Source organism: Micromonas commoda, chromosome 16, assembly GCF_000090985.2.
Source record: "Micromonas commoda chromosome 16, complete sequence".
NCBI lineage: Eukaryota > Viridiplantae > Chlorophyta > Mamiellophyceae > Mamiellales > Mamiellaceae > Micromonas > Micromonas commoda.
In genome coordinates, this window is record NC_013053.1 from 18,771 (window position 1) to 42,550 (window position 23,780).

A 23,780-nucleotide genomic window follows, 5' to 3' on the forward strand; every position below is an offset into this window, starting at 1 on the left:
GTCTCCCCGGCCGAGCGTGATACACCGTGAATCCCGAATTATTCGTCGCCAAATAAACCCGCCGACAGCGGAACGCCCCTCAAATTTTCCTTTTTTGGCATTTGTGCGGGAACGAGAAACGAGTCTGACGTCAGCGTTTCCCACTTTCGCAATTTTGCAGCCTGAAAGCCCGCCTGCAAACGAGGAAAACTCTGGGCCTCGAGATGTGGGTGATCTCGGATGATGGAGCTCTGGCCAGGAGGCGATACCAGCGGCGGGCGATACCAGCCATCTTGCTTTTTGTGTCTGGTACCGGCCACGCGGTGGCACCGCACTCGCCCGCGCACGACGATCCGATCGCGCGAGATGTCTTCCCTCGTCAGCTTTTCCACGACGATCGCCGCGGCCCGTCGGGCTCGTCCCGCCTCGTCCCCGCGCAAGGCGCTCCCGTCGTCACCGCGCCCTCGTTCGGCACCCCACCGGTCACCCACGTCATCGCGCCCGGGGCTCGGCGCCGCGGCGGTGGAGGAGGTCGAGGCGACCGTCGCCGTGTTCGATCCGCCGTGGTCCGAGCCCGGGTACAGGGGCGCGAAGGTATCGTCCCTCGACGAGCCCCTCCAGACCGCCAGCGTGCTCGGGGTGTGGACGGGCATCGGGGCCCTGACGGTCGCGTGGTGCGCGCACCTCGGCCCGGACCTGGAGCGCGCCCTTCCCACGGTCATGTCGTGGTCCAGGGCCACGTGGCCGGTCATAGGGCTGACGTACGTGGCGGCGGGTGCGGCGCACTTCGCCCTGCCGCAGGGTTTCAAGGACATGTTCCCGCACAAGGGGGCGTGGGGCTGGTGGAACCTGCCGGGGTCGCCCGAGTTTCACGTCGCCTGGACGGGCGTGGCTGAGATTCTCGGCGGCCTCGGGATGGCCTCCGGAGCGTTGTGGTTCGTCGACACCCCCGACTGGCTCGCGCCGACGTCGGCGTACGGTCTGTTCCTGCTCACGCTGGCGGTCACCCCCGCCAACACGTACATGTTCACGCACAACGCGCCGGGTCCCCTTCCCGAAGACGCGGACGAGTCCATGCAGGTGCTGCCGTGGTACGGGCACTGCGCCAGGGGCGCGCTCCAGGTGTTCCTGCTCGCCACCACCTGGGGCGTGGCGCACCCGCCGCACTAGCCAGTAGAGGAAGGGCTTCCGATGTATCATGTCATGTAACGCCGCTATCTGAGATCTATCGTCTAAGGACCGCCGCTGCGGTGGATGCGTGGGACGTGAAAAAACCTTTCACCACGTCTCCTTTTTGCGTTTCTCCCCGCGCTTGGAGCCTTTCTTCCCGCCCTGGCCTTTCTTCTGGTTGGTCCGCCGCACGCCGAGGCGCGAGTCCCCGCCTCTGAAGCCGATACCCCGCGACGCCGCATCGCTCGCGCGCGCCTGCGTCGCCAGCGCCACCGCGTCGCTCGCGTCGTTGACGTCGATGCTCGGCTTTGTCTTTTTCCCCTTCTTGCGACCCGCCATCTTCTCCGCCTTGGCCTCCAGCGACGGCGCGAGCTTCTTCTCCTCCGGGGGCTTCGCCTTGAGCGACGCGGCGATGTGGTTGCTGATGGCGGCGATGGGGTTCTCCTGGAACGTCGGGTGCGCCAACACCTGCTGCATCCGCTGCGATTCAGTCGCCGCCAGCTTTGTCCTCGCCTTGGCCCTGAGAACCCTGACCTTGTCCTTCTTGCCCGGGCTCAAGCCCTTCCTCGCGATGTCCCCGAGCGTCGACTCCAGGGTGGCAAAGTCCGAGAACGCGGCGCTCGCGCCTTTCTTCTTTCCGCTCTTCTTCATCTTATTCGCGGTGGCGACGCGTATCTTCTCCAGGAACTTGGCCCGCTTCGTCACCTTCCTCTTCTGGTGCCCCGCGAGCGATGACATCGTCGCGTCCAGCTCCGCGTCAGCCTCCTCCTTCGAGGCGGCCTGGTCATCCCCGCCGTCCACCTCCGTGGCGGCCTGGTTGGCGGCCGCCACCTTCTTGCGCATGCGAGCCTTGACCATGGCGCGTGTCCTCGGCGTTCCCCCGGCAGTGTCGGCGGCGGGCTCCCAAAAAATAAATTGTTGGATGTTCAAGTTCTACCGTGTTTCCTTTTCCGGCGTGCTCACAAAAACACGCGCATATGGCACGCAGCGCGAAATAGCCGGTCAGTCGACCATCACAAAATTCGACGAAAATCGGTGAGCGCACAGATGCCGCTGGCACGAACAACATGCTTGAATTTCAGCTTTTGAATCCCACGGACGACGCGTCGCCGCCGTCGATCTTTTCGGTCGCGCGTCGTTTTCGTATATCTCCGCACCCGCTTACCCTAACATTTCTAATCACGGTCCACAGTCATGCCCGACCCAATCGACGCCGTCATAGGCGTCATAAAATCTTGCAAGAGTGCGAAAGACAGGGCCGTTCAAAACCAGAAGCGGTGCGCGCATCTCGTGGACATCATCGCGAACGTCGAGCCCACCCTGGAGAGCATCGAGAGAGACTCGATGATACGTCAAAAACAGGTGAGTAAGCTAAAGGAGGTGATTGAAGAGGCTCAGAAGCTGATTCAGAAGCAGTCCAAGAGAAGCAGCTTCATCACTCAGATGTGCTTCAGCTCGTCGTTCAAGGAGGATTTTGACTGGGTTGAAAAACGCGTGTTTCAGCACATGGATATGATCCAGTTCAACCGCTACACGCCCGTCTCTGTAGACACCTCGTCACCCAGGCGCGCGCAAAAGCTGAACGCGGTGGCACCAGACGCGCCCGGTCCTGAAGGAGACATGCAGATACTCGGCAAGTGGTGCGAGCAGTGCATTGAGCTGCAGGGAGCTTTTGGCTTCTTTGACGTCGATTCGAAAACAGAGGAGGGTAGGGAGAGGCTCGGGGTGGTCCTGGATGACAAGGGACGGGTCGCGGTCCTCGAATGGAATGAAAAAAAATTGGCGTCTTTGTCGCCGGCTCCTGCAGACCTCGGGCGGCTCAACGCACTGTGGGGATTGAACCTCCGGAATAACGAACTGACTGAGTTGCCTGAGGGTATTTCGGGGCTCACCTCGCTGACGGATTTGTTCCTCTCTGACAACAAGCTGACGAGCGTGCCGGCGGAGATTGGGCAGCTCGCGTCGCTGAAAGATTTACGCATCACTAACAATGAGCTGGAAGACCTACCAGGAAAGATCATCGGGCGGCTCACCTCGCTGACGGGGTTGAACCTCAGCGACAATCGGCTGACGAGCGTGCCGGCGGAGATCGGGCGGCTCACCTCGCTGACGGGGTTGGGCCTTGACGGCAACAAGCTGACGAGCGTGCCGGCGGAGATCGGGCGGCTCACCTCGCTGACGGTGTTGCGCCTTGACGGCAATCGGCTGACGAGCGTGCCGGCGGAGATCGGGCGGCTCACCTCGCTCACGTATTTGCGCCTCTCTGGCAACAAGCTGACGAGCGTGCCGGCGGAGATCGGGCGGCTCACCTCGCTGACGGGGTTGGGCCTTGACGGCAACAAGCTGACGAGCGTGCCGGCGGAGATCGGGCGGCTCACCTCGCTGACGGTGTTGCGCCTTGACGGCAATCGGCTGACGAGCGTGCCGGCGGAGATTGGGCAGCTTACGGCGCTGGAGGGGTTGTTCCTTGACGGCAACAAGCTGACGAGCGTGCCGGCGGAGATCGGGCGGCTCACGTCGCTGCACGCGTTGTTCCTCTCTGACAACAAGCTGACGAGCGTGCCGGCGGAGATTGGGCGGCTCACCTCGCTGAGGGAGTTTACCCTCCACAACAACAAGCTGACGAGCGTGCCGGCGGAGATCTGGCGGCTTCGTGAACGCGGTTACGCGTATCTTGACGAGGGCGTGACGATTGAGGGTGAGAACTTCACCACAGATTCGAGCTCGTCCTCGGGCTCGTCCTCGGGCTCGTCCTCGGCCTCAAGGGCCTCATCAGAATTTACAGACTCCGATTATTAGCACTAATCTTACTCGGGCTCCCCTCTTAATTAAAATCGAAAATCAATAAAGACTAGGGCAGCCCGTCCGCCCGGTAGGAGTTCTCGCGAACGGCCGCCTTCTTTAAGCCTCCTGTCCGACCAATAGGGTTTATCGCGACCGGCCAGATTTCCGACCATAGGTAAGTATTACGAAGGTACGACCAACCGGGTGTTCACACCACTTTACACCATTTCTCACTAAATGCGCATACGTACGGGGCGAATTCAGAAAACCTGTCGGCGGTGCGGGGCTTTGCATGAATGGGCGTTCGTGATGGATATTTGACGAGCTCACTTGCGACTGCCGAGCTCGCTCGATACCTTCGTAGCTACAAAACTAGGCCGACACTTTCGGATCGAACGTGGGCGTGGTCTCGAACAGCCCGTCCCACACGGCGGTGAGCGCCATGGCCGACGACAGCAGCCGGCCCAGAGCCCTGCGCTCCGACCCCTCCGCCGGCACCCGACCCGAACCCGACGACCTGCTCCCCCTCACACCCAACGGCGCCTGCTCCCCCTCGTTCGACCCGCCCGAAGCGTTCTCCTTCGTCTCGTTCTCCCCCGTCCGTGGTGTGTGATCGCTCCCGTCGTCCCCCTCGTCGGCACGCGCCTTCTCCCCGCGTGTGGTCCCGTGTCCGTCGTCAAGGTCGGGTCCGAGGCAGTTCAGCAGCGCCCCCGCGGCGCGAGCCTGCGTGGCGGGGTCGCGTCCACGCGCCAGCAGTTTGGTCAGCGCCTCCACCGCGCCGTGCCGTCGGAACAGCGCCCGACTCGCCCGTTCCCTCGACACGTTCTGCGTCGCCCCCGCCGCGGAGTTAACCACGACGTCGTCGACGTCACCCAACGCGCGAACGAGGTGAGGGACTCCGTCGCTCAATCGAACCAGCCGGATGGCGTCGTCGTCGGCGCTGACGTTGTGCAACGCGCCGACGACGCGGGCCCTGCACATCGAACGCTCGTCGTCCGTGAATGATGAGTCCCGGGTGCCGCCTTCTCGTCGGTCCAGTTCCTTCATCAGGGCGACGAGCGCGGCCACGCCGTCGCAGTCCCTCACCCTGCACCGACCGGGAGCCTGGAAGCACACCGACTGCACCGCGCCAGCCGCGGCGGACCGGCATCGCCAACTCTCGCCGGTGTCCGCCACCCTTCGCACCAGCGGCTGGACCCCGCCGCACTCCAGCACGTGTTCCACGTTTTCCTTCTCGTAGCACGCGTTCAACACCACGTTCGCCCCCTCCGCGGTGACCGCGTGGGACGCCCTCGGATGGGTCAGCGCCAGGCGGACCACGGCGCGGCACAGTTCGCGGCCGAACCTCCGGCGGTTGTCCTCCTTCCTGGACAGGATCTTGAGCGTCTTGAGCGCCAGCAACGCCAAGTCCTGGTCCCCGGGCAGGTCACCGTCCGTCAACAGGGACGTGATACCCCCCAACTCGTCCCGACGCTCGTCCCTGAGGTTGGGCGACGCGCGCGCATCCTCGTTGGCGTCGACAAACTCTCGGAGCGTCCGGGCCACCTGCTCGCGGCGGCCGGAGAGCGGGCCGGACGCGCGCTGGGAGAGGACCGCGTGCACGTCCGCGCTCGTGGCGGCCAAGACGTCCACCATCCCCCCCCCCCACACGCACTCTCGGGGTCCGAGCCCCGCGCGCCCCCGCTTTGACCAATCCCCAAAAAGGCACCCTTGGGCACAAAAAAGACGGGTCCCGTTCCCCCCGACCAGACCGCTCCTGTCAGATATTTTGGTTTTTGGACGGGGCGTTCGGTCATAACGAGGCTCAAGCTAGCGATGCTTCGAGGGCTGGTCGAGAGGTTCGGGAGGCGGGGCGCGACGGACCACCTGCGGAGCGGGTGGCGTCGCGTGCAGGAGGAGCTCGACCTGCGCGAGCTGTTCGTCCTCACGTCGTCCCACGCCCGCGACGTCCCGGTCGATGACGATGCTGACTTGATTGACGTGCTGAGCGAGGAGCAGCGCGGGCTGACGTACGACGAGGTCAAGGCCGAGGTGACCAAAAACCTGACGGCCAATTTGCACACCATGTGCGGCGAGGTGAGGGACGCGCTGAGGGCGACCGACGGCGTCGGGCACGGCTCGCGGGACGACGTCACCGCCGAGTACCGCAGGCGCGCCGGATTCTCCGCTCACGTCGCCGAGTCCACGGCGCCGAACGCGGGGCGAGGCCTGTTCGTCAACGGCCAGGTGGACCCGGGCGAGATCGTGTGCGTCTACCCCGGCGTGGTGTACGCCCCCGAGAACCTGAGGCACATGCCGGGGTACCCGAAGATCGCGGCGGATAATCCGTACCTGGTGGCCAGGTACGACGGCAGCGTGGTGGACGCGTCGCCGTGGGGACTGGGCGCGGGTTGGTCGTCGGCAAAGACGTCTTTGGACGGCGACGACGGGTGGACCGACGGCGAACGACGCCGGGTGCAAGGTTTCGGTCGCTGGCCCGGCGCGCCCATCGGGACGGACGACGCGCGGGGTGACTCGCCGGGTGGTGACTCGCCGGGTGGTGACTCGCCGGGCGGTTGGCTTCGCGCCGCGGCTGGCGAGACTCCCTTGGATCCGACCCAGCTAACGGACGCCAGGACCGCGGCCGAGTCTGTGGACAGGCGGCACCCGCTCGCGCTCGCGCACCTCGCCAACCACCCGCCCAAAGGTACGTCGCCCAACGTCGCCGTGGCATCCGTCGACGTCGTCTTTGACGCAGAGACAGAAGAACTCGACAAAGACGTCAAGGCGCTGCGACGGTACCTGCCCAACGTCGGGCTCGGGCGTTGGCGGGTTCCGCTCGGAACGGGGGAGGCGAAGCGGCGCGGTGGGGCGGGGGAGGCGAAGCGCGCACGCGGGGGGTTCGTCGGCTCGTTGGCCCGGATGTTCGGCGAGGACGACGAGGATGGCGATATAGAGGAGGCGGAGGCGGAGGCGCCGAATGGGAAGGTTGTCGTCCCGACGCTGGTGCTCGTGGCTAAGCGTTTCATACTGGACGAGGAGGTGTTCCTGAACTACAGGCTCAGCACGCACGTCAAGAGGCCGGACTGGTACCACCCGGTGAACGCCGAGGAGGAGAAGAGGCGGTGGGCGGTGGGCGGTTAATGCGCCGATGTGATTGGAGTTGAGTTGTTGGCGACTTGCGTGAGAAAGAGAAAACCCCGAACCGTCGGCCTTGATCGGCGCCGGAAAATCCTTCCGACTGGTCGCCATACAAAAAAATGGGGCGTTTTCCGCCTCTCTTTTGCCAAAAAAATCTTGGCCTTCCTGAAAATTCCTGTTTTTTTTGATGGGCTGTTTTGAGGGTTTTGGCGGGCCCGATCGCCTCTTGACGCACTACACATCGGCGCCGTCGCAGGTCGCACAGTGCGTTAAAAGTCTTTCGAGCACCATGGCTGAGGGTCCCACCAACCGCCTCTACGTCGGCAACATCCCCTGGTCCACCACCGTCGATGAGCTCCGCGGCATCTTCTCCGGCTGCGGCACAATCACCCTCGTGGACATCCCCACCGGCCGCCAGGGCCGCTCCCGCGGCTACGGCATCGTCGAGTACTCCAACGTGAACGAGGCTCAGGTCGCCATCCAGACCCTCGACGGTGCGTGAACTCTTCCGTGCACCCGCGTTTTCAGCGTCGGCGAAGACAGAGTCGGTGTCTGCGCGTGGACGCGCGAAGGCCCGGCCCGCCGCCTTCTTTTCGAGCCATGCCGTTCCGAGACCCTCGGAATTGTCCCGGGATGATCGCGCGGGCCAAGAGGGCGCGCGATCGCGGCCGCGGCGTGGAAACTTCGCTCAAAGCACCCAACACGACGCTGATCCATCGATTTTTAAACCCCCCCCGTCACACTCCAGGTCACACCCTCGGCGATCGCAACATCACCGTCCGCGAGGACAAGGCGCCCACCAAGTCCGCCCCCTCCAAGAGCGGCGGCAACAGGTCCACCATCGGTGACACCCCCGCCGCCGACGGCTGCCGCTGCTACGTCGGCAACCTCGCGTGGGAGACCAACGAGGAGTCCCTTATCGGTGAGTTTCAACCCGATACCCCCAATCGAGCCGACTCGGGTCGTTTCCGCGCAACCCAACGCGCGGGACGAGCCCGGAGCGCCCGGTTCCTGACGTCTGAATCTCTCCCTCCCCTTCTTGGATTGAGTTGAATTCTCCTTTACGGAATTCGTGACCCGCTGACCGCGCCCCCCGCCCCTCGTTCCTCTCTCCCAACAGCCCACTGCTCCCAGGTCGGCACCGTGGTCCAGGCCGAGGTTGCCAAGCAGCCCGGCGGCAGGTCCAAGGGCTGGGGTCTCGTCGACTTTGAGACGCCCGACGCGGCCAACAGCGCCATCAACACCCTCCACAACTCCGACCTCCAGGGCCGCTCCATCATTGTGCGCCTCGAGCGCGCGGGCGGCGCGAACAAGTCCGGCGGTCCCAACGCGGGTCGCCCCGAGGCGTCCTCCGGCCTCCAGATCGTCGTTCGCAACCTCCCCTGGTCCACCACCAGCGAGGATCTCAGGCAGGTGTTCCAGCAGGTTGGCACCGTCATCAAGGCGGAGGCCGTCTGCCACGCGGACACCGGCCGCTCCAAGGGCTGGGGCACCGTGCTCTTCGAGACCCGCGAGCAGGCCCAGGCCGCGATCCAGGGTTTCAACGGCGTCGAGCTCGAGCACAGGCCCATGCAGATCAAGCTCGACCGCTACGACTAAACAGTCAACAGCCGTTGATGCCCGGTCGAGAATGAAGGTTTGATGAGAGAAACACCACAGTGAAACTTCTTTGAAGCAGAGCAGAAATGTGTGATGACGAAACAAGAGTACAAAGGAACCCCGCGCAGGTCTTGCGCGGGCAGTTCATGATGGTATACATAACATATGCTGGCAGAAAGATTGCAGGCGAGCGGAAGGGGGCCGCCGTATCCTCGGAGACGGATGTTGCTTTACTTCGATGCGTAGGTCGAAGTCGAACAGGATGTGATGACGTTATAGATGTTATATTCTGGAAGATGGAAGTGCCGATCCATGTAGTGCCTTTATAATGCAAAAATAAAGACGCGTGAGCGCCAACGATGACGTCCCTCGCCGGCTAAAAGTTACCTTTGTAGTAGTCCTGATGACGGCGTCAGGATTGCCAAAATAAATCTCTCGCGAGACCCTGACTCCAAGTTCGGACCACTTAGCTTAGGCACGTGGCGGCACTGCGCGAGATCGCGGCGGGAGGGGAAACGCGGGTCTTAGTCGGCATGCCACCCGTAGATCAGGCGCCCGTCGCCGAGCGTCACTGGTTCCTCCGCGTCCTCCCAACCCTGCAGTGGTTGGTGCTGGGCATCCTCGTGTTGGTCACCGCTATCTTCTACGAGGATGTGAACGCAATGAGGCTCGCGGCGAGGGCGGCGGTGCTGGGCCCGAAGACGACGAAGGACGGGGGAGTGGTGCATGAGACGGGGGCGAGTCAAGCGCCCTCGAACAAGTTGGAGCTGGGGAGGAAGGGTGGGCCCAGGGCTCCGCTGCTGACGGCGCCCCCCGCGCCCGATTCGGCCGCGCCGGTGCCCATGGCCGGGAGGGCGCCGAAGGTGAGCGTCGTCACACTGGACAATACCCGGGAGTCGAAGGATGGAGACGAGGCGAAGGACGCGAACCCCCGACCCGTCCTTCCCCCGCCGATCGCGACCCCGATCCCCCAGGGATCTCCACCGCCCGAACTTAAGCCCGCGGCGGTCCCGTCGCCAAAAACCGAACCGGCGAACGGGGACTGGTTGAACAACGAGGAGCAGTACGTGGATGAGCTGGGCGAAGACGAGCCCGCCGCTGAGACTGAAGGGGCGCCGGTGGAGACGAACGATGAAACCGCGTCAACGGAGACCCCGGTGCATGAAGGTCAGGAGGTCGAGGCCGGTGGGAAGACGGCGAAGGCGGATGGCCATGACTATACGCCGCGATCGGGTACCGCACCCGGCTCCGGGTCGAGCTTGCGTCCCGGCGGCCCCGTTCCCCTCCCGGACGTGCCCGCGTCCATAGGCGGAGAGTGGAGGAGCATCGGCAAGACGCAGCCGCTGACGGGCGAGGACCTGTCCGCCCCGGGGGCGCTCGAAGCCGCGGCCGAGAAGAGGTCCTTCCGTAAGGAGATTATCGTCATGGTCGCGAACGAGGGCGGCGCCATCCTCGCCGCAAACGCCGTGGCCAACCTTCGCAGCGTCGGCATCGAGCACTATCTCATAGTCACGAACGAACCCAAGAGCTGCGAGCTGCTGATGAACGGCCCGTGGGGCATAACTTGCGGGTACACCAGCTACCTCAAGAATCACGAGAGGCTCAAGGACTACCAGCTGCTCAACGAGGAGGGAGCCACTCCGTTCAGGCTCTGGTGGGTCCGGTTCCACTTCCTCGACAGGCTCGTTCAGTTGGGGTACAACCCGATGTACATCGACACCGACGTGTCGTTCAGGGTTAACCCGTATCCGCTGCTCAAGGGACCGTTTAAGGAGTATTCCCTGTTTGCCCAGGACGAGTCGGGACACTTCAACGGCGTGAACATCGGCTGGATATACGCCCAGAACGCGCGGCCGAACGGCAGGGTGCGGTGGGTGCTCAACCAGACGGTGACTCGCATGATGGAGATACTGGAGCATCAACCGACGCCTCTGACGCGTTGGGACGGTCAGCCGGTGGTTGGCGCGAAAGAGGCGCTGTGGGACCAGCACATATACAACGACGTGCTGGAGTCGTGCGTGTACGGCGAGGACATGCGCCGGCGGTCCATGCAGCGACTGATCGAGCCCAGGGATGACCTCCGACGCGCGTGGGAGGTGGAGCAGGGGTACCCGATGGACGGCGCCGCGTTCGACGAAGGTCGGGTCGTTGTGAACGCGCAGGACGTGCCGTTGACTGCCCGGGGTGACCCGATGGACCTGCGCGCCGGTTCGCACGCGGTCAAGTTCAAGCCCCTGACGTGCTACGACCACTTCACCCCGGATGAGGCTTCCGAGGCCCCGGAGAAGATCGCCGCCGCGCCCCCGTGGCTCGTCGCCGGGTGGAGCGGGGTACACGGCGACGAGAAGTTCCAGGGCGTCTCGGGTAACTGGAACCTCTACCCCCCGCGCGTCGCGGTGGCGCACCTCGTGGGCGGTTTAGCGAAGCAGACTACGTTCAAGTCGCTGGGGTGGTGGCAGTACGGGAGCGACGCCTTCCGCAAGCGTTCGCTGCATCGACTGCAGACGGAGCTGGACCGCGGCGGCGCCCTCGCGGTCGCGGGGTTAAGAGCCGGCGTTGACGTAGACGACGCCATGGAGGCTACGTCTTTGTACGGCGCCGCGGTGGCAAACGTCGTTCGCCTGGCGCTCGCCGCGGGTCGAAGGCCGGTGATCCCGGCGCTGGACTGCTCCGCCCGGTGGATAACGCGCGGTGGACCGGGCACGTTTTTGGGGGTGAGGGACAGGTTGCACGTGGTGGTCAGCGGCCGGTGCGACGCGGACAGCGCCGCGGGCGGCGGTGGACCCCACCCCGCGCCCGGCGGCGTCGTCTTCGAGGAACCCGGATTCGGCGCGTGTTGCCAGAGCGTCCAGTTCGACTGCAACGAGGGCGTCATCCCGCAGGTGGACCTCGACAGGGACCCGAGGTTCGAGGCGTTGCAAGACGACGTGGCGTACGTCAAGGTGGACGAGCTACTCGGGAGCGGGGTGGACGAGGACGGCCGTCCCGCGGTTGACGGAGCGGGGTTGGAGGAGAAACTCAAAGGTCCGAGCTTGGTCGTGGTGGAGCTCGGGGACAGCGCGAGGGGGTACGGTGACGGGCAGCACGTCCCTGGCTTGCGCGCGCCCGACGCTAAACAGGCTGAGCGCGTGTTGGAGTTCTTCAGGACGTGCCAGAACATGAATTGCGTCACGCCTCGGACGGTGTGGCCCAACGAGAACAGCTTCTGCGACGACCCCAACAGGAAGGAGGGGTAAATTTTTTTTGGTCGCCGGTCGCGTACGCGTTTTCAGTTAGGAAAATTTGACCAAAAATTGACCAAAAAGTCACGCGAAGATATTTCTCCCGCCACGCTGTCATCTGCTCATCTGCTCGTCAATCGAGATCCGTGAGTCATGGCGCTCATGACAAACACCCCGCTACTCGGCACGTGCAGGGCACACCCACCCCGTCGGAGGCAGACGCGGCCGCCGAGTGGGGCATCAGCGACGCGGAGTGACATCCCCGTGGACGACTCGGTGAAGGATATACCGAGGTTTTCGCGCCCGGGACCGAAACAGCGGAGACTCGCGCGTCTCGTGGCTCGCGACGCATCTCCTCAGCCGGAAGGACCCTTCCGTCAAAAATTCATTCTCCCCGGGTTCTTTGAGGTTGGGAGGTTCGAGTGAGCGACGATGAGTGCCTGCGCGCGCGTCATGGCGACGCGGACCGTCTGCGGGACGTACGGCGTCGACCGTCGTTCCCCCCGCGGTGACTCTCGCGCCGGCGGTCGCGTGGTCCGCGCGACCCCCGCGGGCCGGCTCGGCGGGTCTCTCGCGGCCTCTCGCGGCCGGCATGGGCGGGCGGGGCACGTCTCGCGCGCCACGCTCGACGCCGAGGGCATCCCGTGGAACATTCCGGACGCAAACAAGAAGAAGAACGGTGACGCCAAGGCCCCGCCGGGCCTCTCCCTGGAGCAGTTCCCCGGCGAGACGTTGCCAGAGCTCGCGGACAGGCTCGAGGCGGCGGTGGAGAAGGCGTTCGGCGATCGGATGTACGAGGAGTGCGTGGTGGACATGACGCCGTTCGGCATCGAGGAGTGCTACGGCGACGTGGCGTCCGCGGTGGCCGAGGTGGTGGTCGCCGCGAACGCGGCCGAGACTGCTGGCAAGTTCAACATGGCGCTGCGTCGTAAAGAGCTCCGGCGCCTGCGAGCGGCGCTGTGGGAGCTGAGGCTCACGCTGGAGAAGCACGGCCCAGGTTCGTGCACCATGAGCATCAGGCACAGGCTCGAGGCACTACGATCCGCGTCCCTGGACGTGTGCCATCCCCAGATGCGCGCGCACGACGCCCCCAACGCCACCGCCATACCCAACTTCCAGACGGTCCACCTCGACTTTTCAGTCGACGCGCTTCCCGATCCCTTCAGTTCAGATCGGTCCGGATCGTTCGACGGCGCCGACGCGTTGTGTCGCACGGAGCCGCCCGAGGTTGCGTTCTACCGAGGCGGTCAGCCCACCGCGGAGGGCAGGGCGTGGATGGTGTCCCGGGGCTTCAAGACGATCGTCGACCTGAGGTTCGAGGACCGGGATAACCAGTGGACGCGGCCCCTCGGCGGCGTCGACGGCAAGGGGGGCAAGGTGGGTCACGTGGAGTCGCAGCTGGAGGTTGTGCACATCCCGGTGACGGACATGGAACCCCCGTCCTTCGAGGCCGTGGAGAGGTTCATCGAGATCGCCAACGACGAGACCAAACGCCCCATGCTGGTGCACTGCAAGGCGGGCATCGGCCGCACGGGTAGCATGGTGAGCTGCTGGCGCATCTCGCGCGGCATGGACGTCGAGGAGGCGCTCGCGCTGGAATCCCTCAACTGCGACTTTGGCTCCATCGCGCAGGAGGCTTTCGTGCGTTCGTTCGCGGACAGGTTCGTGCAGAAGCGAAAGACGGCGGAGGAGATGAAGCGGGAGGAGGAGGACGCGTGGACCGCGGAGCGCGAGAAGGTTGCCGAGCGGACCCGGCGGGAGCGGGCGGAGACGCGGCTGGCGAACGTCGCGAAGGAGAGCGAGTCGCGACGGAGGAAGGGCGGGGACCCGATATACCGGGTGGTGGAGGCGTCCGCCTCCGTCGATCTCAGCGACGACGGCAAGTCGGTCTTCGAGCAACCCGCCGACAAATCCGAGTCCAGGACGAGTCGGGGCGGATCCTTCTACGAGGGCGCGGGGTTCCACGAGGACGACTTTGACAACGTATCCGCGAACCGGGTCCCGTCGACTTCCTTCGGACCCGAGGGGACCGGGTCCGGAGGTGTTCGGGCGGACGAACCCGTGGCGATTGGGGAGCACTCGGACCTGGATCAGGCGCCCGACATGTACGTCATCCGCACGGACGGGTTCACTTGCACGCGCGAGGAGATTGAGGAGCGCATGCTCAAGATTTCTCACCCGTCCACCCAGCAGCTGGTGCTGGTGTGGCGCAAGCCCCCCAAGCGGATCTTCATCCTCAAGAAGCTCGGCCCGGCGCTGCTGCAGAACCTGGTGGAGGTTGCCCACGCCATGTTGTCCATGGGCTTCCAGGTTGTCGTCGAGGCGAGCGTGCTGGAGGAGATGCGGATCGAGCGGGAACACGCTCGCGAGATGAACGAAGGCGCGAACGGTTCCAGAAGGGCTCCGAGGGATTTTGCCGGAACGTACGACGAGAGCGAGCACGCCGAGGAGATCCGCGAGTACGTGTACTCCACGTGCGAGGCGCTCAAGGTGGACGAGATGACGGGCCGGATACCCAAGGAGGACTGGGGCACGTTCGACCTCATCGTCTGCCTCGGCGGCGACGGCGTCATCCTCCACGCGTCCAAGCTGTTCCAGGGTCCGGTTCCGCCCGTGCTGGGTTTCCACCTCGGATCGATGGGCTTCCTCACGAACCACCCGCCCGAGCGCATGGCTCAGTCGCTGCTCCAATCCGTGGGCAAGGGGACGAAGAAGGTTGCGAACGTCAAGGGCGGCATCCCGATCACGCTGCGCATGCGGCTGGAGTGCACTTTGGTCAAGGCGCGGGATTCGGAGCGAAACGGCGGCGGCGGGACGCCCTCGCACACGTTCACCATCCTCAACGAGGTTCTCGTGGACCGCGGCCCGTCCCCGTTCCTGTCCAAGATCGAGGCGTACGACCGCGGTCAGCTCATCACCACCATCCAGGCTGACGGCGTCATGCTGGCGACGGCGACGGGGTCCACCGCGTACTCGGTCTCCGCTGGCGGGTCGATGGTGCACCCCAACGTGCCCGCCATTTTGATGACCCCGATCTGCCCGCACACGCTCTCCTTCCGGCCCGTGATCTTGCCCGACTCGGTCGAGGTGGAGCTGAGGGTGGCTGACGACGCGAGGCAGAGCGCGTGGGTGAGCTTCGACGGAAAGGAGCGCGCGGAGCTGATGCCCGGCGACTCGGTGTTTATCCGAATGTCCCAGTTTCCCGTCCCAACCGTCAACTACGCGGACCAGACTGGCGATTTCATATCGTCGCTCCGACGATGTTTGCGGTGGAACGAGCGCGACGAGCAGCAGCCGCTGGACGAGACTGCGAAACGAGAGCTTCGCAAGCTGAGCGAGCCGAGGTCGATCTCGGTGGACATGTCGGCTTCGCAATCCGTCGACGCCGACGAGGTGGAGAACCCGGTGAAGCCTAGGTGAGACAAAACGCACCTGACGCGGGCGGGAGTTTGAGTTTCGATTTTTCACATTCATTTTACAACACTTGGTAGGAAGACCCACGTTGACAGTTGACGAAAGCAAAGATGTTTCACCACCGTTCCCCCCTGTCGCCGCCTCCCCCGCTAAACGATCCTCCGCCGCTAAAACCGCCGCGGCTGCCCGCCTGGTTCCATCCCCCGCCGCCGTTTCCCCGGCTGTTCCAGTGCCCGCCGCCTCCTCCTCCGCCGCCGCCGCCGCCCCCCCCGCCTCTTCTTCCACCCCCGCCTCCTCCGCCTCTCCTGTGGACGCCGTCTCTTTGCGTCCGTCTCTTCTTGTGCTCCTCGTAGGGCACGTTGGGAAACGTCAGCCGCTCCTCGGCGCCGGCTCTTATTACGCTTGAGCCCGCTTGTGTCCTAAACCCTGCGGGAACAAAGGCGAGCTGCCTGTCGTCCCGTCCCCCGGCCGGATCCATCAACGGCACCACGACGACCCGTCCGTGCTCCCGCATCAGCCGGCACGCCGCTTCCAGGTTCTCGTCCCTCGACACCACCAGCACCGCGCGCATCGGATCGTGAAGCGCGTTGAGCTTAGCGCCGAGCCACCCGGCGCATCCCTCATTGGCCATGTACATCTTGAGGACGTAGGACGCGATGGAAAAGTCCACGCGGCCCCCCGCGGCGCGTTCGAGCCCGTCGCCGTCGTTGACGTCCCACTCGTTGAACCGCAGCCCCAGACCCTCGGCGCAGGGTCGCCACGAGCCCTCCAGGTCCAGCGAGACGAGGTCGAGGTCGTACGAAGGGTAATGGCGCTCGAAGAACCAACGCACGGCGAGCAGTTCGAACCCGGGTCCGCCCCCCAAACTTGCCCACCGCAGCGTCTGCCTATCTCCGTCGTTAAGGCCCTCGCTCAAGGACGCAAACACCCCGGCGTTCCTGGCGCGCTGCAGGCACGCCCACGCCTCGGTGAGTCGCTGCACGGACTTGTACCTGAGGTACTCTTTCTGCAGACCCAGATGCCCGTACTCGCGCTGCGACCACGTGACGTCCTCCTGGCCCATGTTGGGCTTCTTGGCGTATATCTGCTGACCCTCGGTGACGATCTGGTGCGCGGATGGGCCGTGAGTCGACTCGATTTTGGCCTGCGTCGCCGCCACCACGGGCGTCGCGACGACGAGCAGCCTGGAGAGCAATCCGTAGCCGTCATCGTCGCAGTGGAAGGGCCAACGCTTGTTGCGGTCCTGGAAGTACTCGCATCGGGTCGGGTCCCGCGGATCGCGACGAAGCACGCCGTCAAACGCGGGGTCCAAGCCCACGAGCGGCGGGTCAGCCATATGAGCGCGTCCGTGCCCGTCGTATTGGATCGGCCCCGGGGTCGAACGAAGTCAAAAAACTCGGGTTTCACTCCTTGTTCACAGCTGTGACAGAAGAGAAGAAAAAGGTCTCGTCGTGTTGGTTACGGTGGTAGGAATATCTTATTCGATTATGATCTAAACAGCGGCTCGCGTCAACTGCGGACATCCGGATCGCGTGGTGTTATGCGCATCCGTGCGTTGTCGCCGGTGACGCTGGCTTTGCAAGGTCGCGATGGGTGAACTGTCGCGTTCACCCCGTGGACAAAAAATGATAATATGAGTTTTAGGCGGACGCGGCGGCGGTGATGCCGTACGCGATGCCGGGGATGATGAAGAACACGACGAAGGTGTACACCAGGGGGAAGACCTTACCCCACTTGGGGTTGGTGGTCATCTTGCCGAGGAACCTGGCGCCGTCGAGGGGGATCTTGCGGAGAAGGGGGATGGGGTACCAGAGGACGATGCCAAAGATGTTGAAGAAGAGGTGGCACAGCGCAACCTGCCACGCCTGAACCGGGTTGGAGGTGACGACGGTGGCGGCCATGATGCCGGTGAGGCAGGTGCCGATGTTGGCACCGAGGGTGAGTGGGAGCATGTCCTCGAGGTTGATGAGACCCACGGCCGCGAGCGGGGTGAGGGTGGAGGTTGTGATGGAGGAGGACTGCACCATGATGGTGATGAACATGCCGATGGCGATGTTGAGGTACCCGTTGAAGCCGACCACCCTGCGGAGGATGCGCGCGGCTGTGCCCTTGACGATGATCTGGAGCATGTACACGATGCAGAAGAGGCAAGAGCAGAGCGAGACGAGAGACACGATGGTGAGGAAGGTACCCGCGCCGTTGTCGGTCATCTCCCACTCGGTGTCGAGCAGGCCGCCCTTCAGGAGGCGCTTGTCGCAGAGGCCCGTCTTGACCTTGGAGCCGCACACCTCGTAGCAGGTACCGGCGGTGAGGGAGCCCGCGACGGTGCTGGTGAAGTTGGTGTCGTTGTCGAAGAACTTGGTGGAGGTGGAGCAGGCGGCGGGCTTGTCGTAGTGGAACTCGGCGGGGGTACCGGAGGCGGTGCCGACGATGTACGCGGGCGCGCGCTTCTTGGCGAGGTATCCCTTGGACATCCAGTTGGACTCGTAGTTCTTGTGGACGTTGGAGCAGTCCGTGGAGGAGGCGCACACCTCCTCGGAGATTTTCTTCATGGCGTCGGTGGAGTAACTCTTGCCGCACTCGCCCGCGCACCAGTTGCCGGACACGTACTTGGCCACGTTCTTATCGTACCCCGCGACGCCCTTCTCGTACGGGGAGATGTACGGCTTGAGGAACTGCTGCTCGTTGCAGTCGTCGCCCTCGCACGTCTTCTGGTTCTTGGCCATCTCGTAGGTCATCTTCTCGAAGACGGGGTAGATCCAGTTGAGGGGAAGGAAGATGAGGACGGAGAGCATGTTGAAGACGTCGTGCACGGTGGCGGCGGCGAAGCCGCGGCGGAGGTCGTCCTTGTTGGCAAAGTGGCCCATGGCGACGATGGTGTTGGTGACGGAGGTACCGATGTTGGCACCCATGATCATGAACACGGCGGTCTTGACGGAGAGCTCATCGGCTCCGACGAGGGAGATGATGATGGACGTGGTGGTGGACGAGGACTGGACGAGCACGGTGGCGAGGATGCCGATCATCAGCGCGGAGATCGGGTTGTCGGCAACGTCGAACATCTTGGCAGAGGACTTGCCTCCGAGGAGCTTGAAGCCGGTGCCCATGATGCCGAGGGTGAGGAGGAACACCCAGAGGCAGAAGAAGACGGCGAGGGTGAGAGCAGCCTTCTTGTATGGATTGTCGTTGGAGGGAGTGAGCCACTTGGCCTGCGCGGCCTGATCGGCCTTCTCCTCGGCGGTCATCTCGTTCGTGAGCGCCACCTGGGTGAAGGTGACGCCCTCCTCGGCAGCCTTGGCCTTGGCGTCCGTGGTGTCCTTCGCGTCCTCGACGAAGTCCCCGGCGTCGACTTCGAGGCCTTCGTGCTTACGGAAGAACTTCTCTGCGAATCGGAAATCGAGTTTTCGGGGATCGGTCAGCGCTCCGGGCGACGTGCGCGTCGAGAAGGCGCGCGGAGGGTGGCGTTTTTCCTCTCACCGTAGATTGTGATGATGGTCGCGGCGGCGATGACGAGGAAAATCATGACGAGGGCGGCGTCGCCCTCGCCGGACTCGCCCTTGGGCCCGGGGTCGTGAACGACCTTCTTGTCGGAGCCGAGGAGGTGGCGCATCATGGCGTCGGAAGACATCGCGGCGCGTGGAGACGCCTCGATAAAAGTGAGGCTTCTCCAACTAACTTTAGGAATAATAGTCTGTTGTGGGCAGAACGTCCGCAAACGCGTCAAACAACGTCAGCGCGAAGAGGCGACGCAATTTTTTTCCCTTCTGTTTTTGCACTTTCTCCAGACTACCAAGCCAGTTCCGCCCCCCGTTTCTTCTTCTGCCGCCGTCAAAAAATATTCCTTTTGGAAAAGATTCCTTTTGCAAAGGCAAACACTCCTCAGCCTCAGACTAAATGCCCGCATGTCTGCGCACGCGTTTCTCACGCGGCTCGGATTTTGGAGCGTAAGACACTTCGGGTAAAAGTTGCACATCGAAATGCCACAAGTCGACGCGGTTTCTTTCTGCGAAATTTTCAATTTCTTGCACCTCTTGGAAAGGAACCCGCAGTCGCTTCTTTTCAAATTTTAACCCGTCTCGACGAACCATTTCGTTTCGTCGTGTACTGGCAAACAAGTCACACGTTGGAAGTGATTCACAAATCACCAATCATTCCCTTTATGCCCATACGTTTCACGGGTCTTTTCCTTGTTTGACGATTTTAAGGCGCTATGTTGGACCCATAAGCCGCGACGCGTTGCTTCCACACCGGGTATATATTGTGGAGAGCCTCTCACCAGGTATCTTCCGCTCATACCACCCTGAATACAGCGATACCCATCAGAACATCGAACTTAAGCATGGTTGGGCAGGATTAGTACTAGGCTGAGGAATCGCCCGGGAATCCCCTGTGGTGGAAGGTTTTTGCTCCCTTTTGCCCTATGGCTCAGTGGTTACGGCGTCGAGAGAAATAGCCAAACTCAACGGCAAACACAACCACGGGTTTGGTGACTTTTACTTGCAAAATTTTTTCTTTTGGCATCATACAAACCAGTACACCCTACACTATGCACGAACGGCGCGCGTGGGGAGCGTCGCGGCGGCACACGACCACCCGCGCATCGACCCCCGTGTCCTGTTCGTGCCCCCGTCACTCTCCGAACACGATGTACACCGCGGCAAATGTTTTTTTATCTCCTGCCGAACCTGACGGTGTTCTCGGCGTCGAACTGGTCGGGATCGTAGGTGACGCCGCCGCGCCTCTCCACCTTGGTGGGCTTCGAGCCGCCGCCGTAGGAGGAGCCGTAGGAGGAGGCGGCGCTGGAGCCGTAGGTCGCGGCCGCGGGGGCCGCACCGGCGCCGACGGTCTGCCTCTTCGGGGCGAAGTCGGGGTCGATGTTCTCGAGGTCCACCGCCTGCTTGCGGGCGCCGAAGGACACGACGTTGCTCGTGGGGGCGGCCCTGTGCGTGGGCGCGGCGGGCGCGGGGGCGGAGTAGCCGGAGTTGGTGGTCGCCTTGGGGGCGAAGTCGGGGTCGATGTTCTCGAGGTCGACGGCCTGCTTGCGCGCCGCGGGGGCCGCGGGGGCCGCGGGGGCGCCGCGGGGGGCGGGATCCCAGGAGAAGTCGTTGGCGGGGGCGGCAGCCTTGGGAGCCGGGGGAGGGGGCGCGGGCGCAGCCGCCTTGGGCGCGGGAGGAGGGGGCACGGGGGCGCCCGCCTTCTTCATCTGCGGGATCTCCGCCTTTGGGGTGGGAGGGGGACCTCCGACGGCCGCCATGGCCGCGCGGACGCGAGCGGCGAAAGCATCGTCGGCGCAGATCGAGAAAGCCTTAACGGACTTCTTGGGCTGCGCGCGAACGAACGCGCGCGCGCGGACGTTGTCGGAGCCGGAGGCGGCGCGGCGCGCGGAGAGCGCGGCGGCGTTGATGGAGGAGGAGATCGCGAAGGACATGACGGTGGTTGGATGCGTTTGTGGTGCGGAAGGTATGCGAGAGCGCGGATCTACGTGGCGTTTGGATACGCGTTTTGGGGCTGTTTTCGTCCATTGTTGCCGTTGGCAAAATTGGCGCAACGGCTCGCGTCCGTCCGTTTTAATGCCAAGTGGCACCTCCCGTATCTTCCGGTCTCACCCCGCGCGCGCCGTCTTCTACGCGTCCTTTCAACGTTTGCGAGCATCCCCGAGACGCCACGTGGCGTATACGGATCAGAACGTCTTCGACTTCGCCCGCGCTCTCTCCTTGTGCGCCGCCAGGAGCGTGTCCAGGCTCACCGGAGCCCACCGGTCGCCAATCTTCGCGCGTAACATCTCACCCGCGCTGTCCACCACCACGGACACCGAGCCGAAAGAGTACACCTGAAGGCTCTCGTGCTGCCGACCGGGTTTGGGCATGAACGTCAGGTCGTTAGCCTGCGCGAACGCCTCCACCGCCTCCCGCAGGCTCATCGTGTCCGCCCCGGGGTCGTCGTCAACGCCGGCCCCTTTCGACGTTTTCGCATCCCCTTTCAACCTCGCCCCTTTCGCGCCGCCACCAGCCCCGTTCGCAGCCCCTTTCGCCGCGTCGTCGCCGCCCTCGCGCGCCCGCTCGCTCACGGGGGACGATCCGCGTCGTACGTGCGTACCGTCGCCGGTGGTGGCCGCGTTCATGACGTCCAGCGCCGCGTTGAGCTGCCGACGAACGCGCTCGTGCGCCAACAGATCCTCGCTAAACGAGCCCTTCCACTCGAGGTACCACCGCGTCACCTCCTCCAGGTCCACCCCCGGCGCGGCGAGGTAGGCGTGAAGCGCGGCGTGGAACTTGGGAAAAAACCCGCTTTCCAGGAGTTGCGTCATGCGACCCGCGGGCACGCACCCTTCCCACGCGAGCACCCAACCAAGGGGTTCCAAAACCTGCGCCGCGCGATTGACGCCGTCTATTTTCACCTCGGATAGCGCGTACTGGAGCTTGGGCAGGATCGATCGAACCAGGAGGGCGTCCCAGTCCCTCACGTCAAAGACGGTGCGCCACGGGGCGAGCAGCCCGAGCGCGGATTGGTCGGACGGGTGCCACGCGGCGAGCGCGTTGGTGAGCTTGTGTCGGATGGGCGCCCAGAGCGACGCCATGGCATTGCCGAGCGAGGGCAGCCACGGGTGGAGCCACGCGTGTATCGGCACCGGGTCCTTGAGCGGGTTCCACGCCTCCACCGCCCTCTGCAGCTTGGGCAGCACGCACTTGACCTGAAGCTCCTCGATCGCGCCCGCCGATAGGACCGCGGGATGCCACTCGTCGAACCAACGGAGAAGCGGCTCCGGCGACTTTGCGTCCCACCCCGTCGTCACCGCCCGTCGCAGCGGCTGAATCACCGCCTCAGCCAACAGCACGAACATCGCGTCGTCGTCCACGTTATGTCCGAACATGTCGTTTGTTCCGTGGTCCCCGTCGAGGAGTTCTTTCCATCGTTTAAGCGTCAAAGTCCCGCGCGTCGGTTCCGTCAGGGGATCGTACGGTTCGCGAAACAAATCCGCGACGAGCGGGTGCGCGTGGGCAACCGCCAGCCTTTGTACGCCGTGTCTGACGTACTCGTCGGGGTGCGACGCCTTCATGTCCGAGTACATGGTGGCCAGATCTTCCAACGTGGCACCGCGCGATTGGGCGGAAACCTCGCACTTCTCCGCCAGACGAAGGATTCGGTCGAGCGAATCCGCCGCCCGCTCGGCTTCGTCCGCGTCCGCCCTGAGCCGATCCGCTTCCCTTCGCAGCAACACGTTGGTGTCCTTCTCGTGCCGTATCTTGGCGTCCACCGCCTGAATCTCCGCCTCGGCGAGGTCGACGATGAGACGCAGGTTGTGCTGAAGCTCCGGGAAGGCAATCTCCTCGTCGTCATCCGCCGCCGCTCCCCCATTTGTGCCGACGTCCCCGCGGAGGTTGCGCAGGTCCGTGACGACGTGCGCCTGGCTCCCGCGCATGTCGATGACCGTCATCTTCGCGGGTGCCGGCGTGCGGCTCGCGGGTCCTCCGTCGGTACGGGTTCCGATCCCCGACGCTTCGAGATCCGCGCGTTCCTGCTCCGCCAGAACCTCCTCCGCCGTTCTGTACTCTCGCCGCTCGCGCTTGAGCTCGTTGCGACGCTTCCACATCTCCTTCTCCCTCGCGTCCTTCTCCCGCTTGGCCTTAGCGTTCTCCGCGGCGATCTTCTCGGCGGCCTTGTTCGTGTTCCCGGTCCGAGCCGCGTCGTCGTCGTCGTCGTCCGAGCCGTCTTTGTTGTTGAGCTGCCCAGCCTCCTTGAAGCCCTTGAAGCCCATGCCCATGTTCTTGGGCCTCATCTGGGTCTCCATCGGCGCCGCCATTCCCTTGCCATCCTTGCCCAGGCCCATGCCCTTCTTGTACCCCATCTTCTCCAGTAGCTTCATGCCGATGCCCTTAGTGTGCTTTTCGAACTCGCCCAGCTTCGGGTCGGGTTTCGCGTTCTCCCACGGCCGCCCTCCGCTCTCGCCCCGTCGGCTCCCGCGTTCTCGCTGTCGTTCCATGAGCTCCTCCTTCTTCTTGAGCCGCGCCTCGTCCGCCTCCTTGCGACGCTGCGCCGCGTTCTGCATGACCCTGTCGTAATAGTCAAATACGTATTGGGAGAGGTACGGCGAGAGTGAGTTTTAGGTGGGGTTCAAACGACAAACGACGACATTTACGGTTCGTCATCGTAAACGAACGAACGAGTCTCGGGGGACGAGTCGACGGCGGATGCGATGTCGCGCTACCCGATAACCCGATGGCGCGCATTGCACTTGGCGAGTCGCCGGGCCGGTACGCGGGCAGGCGTGGCGTGTGCTGTCGCAGGATAAAGTTAGTGACCGCAGGGGCCACGGCTCGGCTGCCCTGGGCGTATCGGTCCTGCCGTGTCGGTCGGGTTCGAAGAAGGTCGGGGAAAAAGTCGGGCGGATGGGTGGTGCGCACCTCTGTCCGAACGTGCTGGGCAGGAGATCCTCGTCGTCGCTGTCGTGTTCGTCGACGTCCATGGGGTTGAGCGCGCCCGCGGCCGGTCCGT

General features: G+C 64.0%; 12 protein-coding genes across 12 annotated transcripts; 6 read left to right on the forward strand and 6 right to left on the reverse strand.

The window, feature by feature from the left end:
* Nucleotides 1-222: 222 nt before the first annotated feature.
* On the forward strand, nt 223-1,149 carry MICPUN_64651 (predicted protein; the record flags this gene model as incomplete). The annotated part of the gene is made up of 1 exon (XM_002506592.1): nt 223-1,149. The coding sequence occupies one exon, from the start codon at nt 223-225 to the stop codon at nt 1,147-1,149; it is 927 nt and encodes a 308-aa protein (XP_002506638.1).
* Nucleotides 1,150-1,257: 108 nt separating this feature from the next.
* Nucleotides 1,258-2,007, reverse strand: MICPUN_64652 (predicted protein; the record flags this gene model as incomplete). The annotated part of the gene is made up of 1 exon (XM_002506744.1): nt 1,258-2,007. The coding sequence occupies one exon, from the start codon at nt 2,005-2,007 to the stop codon at nt 1,258-1,260; it is 750 nt and encodes a 249-aa protein (XP_002506790.1).
* Nucleotides 2,008-2,769: 762 nt separating this feature from the next.
* On the forward strand, nt 2,770-3,948 carry MICPUN_89134 (predicted protein; the record flags this gene model as incomplete). The annotated part of the gene is made up of 1 exon (XM_002506593.1): nt 2,770-3,948. The coding sequence occupies one exon, from the start codon at nt 2,770-2,772 to the stop codon at nt 3,946-3,948; it is 1,179 nt and encodes a 392-aa protein (XP_002506639.1).
* A 357-nt stretch (nt 3,949-4,305) lies between these two features.
* On the reverse strand, nt 4,306-5,568 carry MICPUN_104479 (predicted protein; the record flags this gene model as incomplete). The annotated part of the gene is made up of 1 exon (XM_002506745.1): nt 4,306-5,568. One exon carries the CDS (start codon nt 5,566-5,568, stop codon nt 4,306-4,308), a length of 1,263 nt encoding a protein of 420 aa, XP_002506791.1.
* Nucleotides 5,569-5,748: 180 nt separating this feature from the next.
* Nucleotides 5,749-7,056, forward strand: MICPUN_106596 (predicted protein; the record flags this gene model as incomplete). The annotated part of the gene is made up of 1 exon (XM_002506594.1): nt 5,749-7,056. One exon carries the CDS (start codon nt 5,749-5,751, stop codon nt 7,054-7,056), a length of 1,308 nt encoding a protein of 435 aa, XP_002506640.1.
* A 273-nt stretch (nt 7,057-7,329) lies between these two features.
* Nucleotides 7,330-9,007, forward strand: MICPUN_92581 (predicted protein). Its single transcript, XM_002506595.1, has 3 exons — nt 7,330-7,547; nt 7,802-7,975; nt 8,174-9,007. The coding sequence occupies exons 1-3, from the start codon at nt 7,343-7,345 to the stop codon at nt 8,650-8,652; spliced, it is 858 nt and encodes a 285-aa protein (XP_002506641.1). The 5' UTR covers nt 7,330-7,342; the 3' UTR covers nt 8,653-9,007.
* Nucleotides 9,008-9,185: 178 nt separating this feature from the next.
* MICPUN_64657 (predicted protein) lies at nt 9,186-11,888 on the forward strand (the record flags this gene model as incomplete). The annotated part of the gene is made up of 1 exon (XM_002506596.1): nt 9,186-11,888. The coding sequence occupies one exon, from the start codon at nt 9,186-9,188 to the stop codon at nt 11,886-11,888; it is 2,703 nt and encodes a 900-aa protein (XP_002506642.1).
* A 438-nt stretch (nt 11,889-12,326) lies between these two features.
* MICPUN_64658 (nad-k like protein) lies at nt 12,327-15,293 on the forward strand (the record flags this gene model as incomplete). Its single annotated transcript, XM_002506597.1, has 1 exon — nt 12,327-15,293. The coding sequence occupies one exon, from the start codon at nt 12,327-12,329 to the stop codon at nt 15,291-15,293; it is 2,967 nt and encodes a 988-aa protein (XP_002506643.1).
* Nucleotides 15,294-15,402: 109 nt separating this feature from the next.
* MICPUN_113304 (predicted protein) lies at nt 15,403-16,623 on the reverse strand (the record flags this gene model as incomplete). Its single annotated transcript, XM_002506746.1, has 1 exon — nt 15,403-16,623. The coding sequence occupies one exon, from the start codon at nt 16,621-16,623 to the stop codon at nt 15,403-15,405; it is 1,221 nt and encodes a 406-aa protein (XP_002506792.1).
* Nucleotides 16,624-16,927: 304 nt separating this feature from the next.
* MICPUN_113608 (Phosphate:Na+ symporter) lies at nt 16,928-18,532 on the reverse strand (the record flags this gene model as incomplete). The annotated part of the gene is made up of 1 exon (XM_002506747.1): nt 16,928-18,532. One exon carries the CDS (start codon nt 18,530-18,532, stop codon nt 16,928-16,930), a length of 1,605 nt encoding a protein of 534 aa, XP_002506793.1.
* A 1,257-nt stretch (nt 18,533-19,789) lies between these two features.
* MICPUN_109610 (predicted protein) lies at nt 19,790-20,736 on the reverse strand. Its single transcript, XM_002506748.1, has one exon. It carries the CDS (start codon nt 20,713-20,715, stop codon nt 19,957-19,959), a length of 759 nt encoding a protein of 252 aa, XP_002506794.1. The 5' UTR covers nt 20,716-20,736; the 3' UTR covers nt 19,790-19,956.
* Nucleotides 20,737-20,967: 231 nt separating this feature from the next.
* MICPUN_113307 (hypothetical protein) lies at nt 20,968-23,334 on the reverse strand (the record flags this gene model as incomplete). The annotated part of the gene is made up of 1 exon (XM_002506749.1): nt 20,968-23,334. One exon carries the CDS (start codon nt 23,332-23,334, stop codon nt 20,968-20,970), a length of 2,367 nt encoding a protein of 788 aa, XP_002506795.1.
* Between the last annotated feature and the right edge of the window lie 446 nt (nt 23,335-23,780).

Coding starts and splice junctions, on each gene's coding strand:
- MICPUN_92581 (XM_002506595.1), top strand. CDS start 7,343: ATGGCTGAGGGTCCCACCAACCGCCTCTACGTCGGCAACATCCCCTGG. Junction 7,548..7,801: donor CGCCATCCAGACCCTCGACG/GTGCGTGAACTC, acceptor GTCACACTCCAG/GTCACACCCTCGGCGATCGC. Junction 7,976..8,173: donor CAACGAGGAGTCCCTTATCG/GTGAGTTTCAAC, acceptor CTCTCCCAACAG/CCCACTGCTCCCAGGTCGGC.
- MICPUN_109610 (XM_002506748.1), bottom strand. CDS start 20,715: ATGTCCTTCGCGATCTCCTCCTCCATCAACGCCGCCGCGCTCTCCGCG.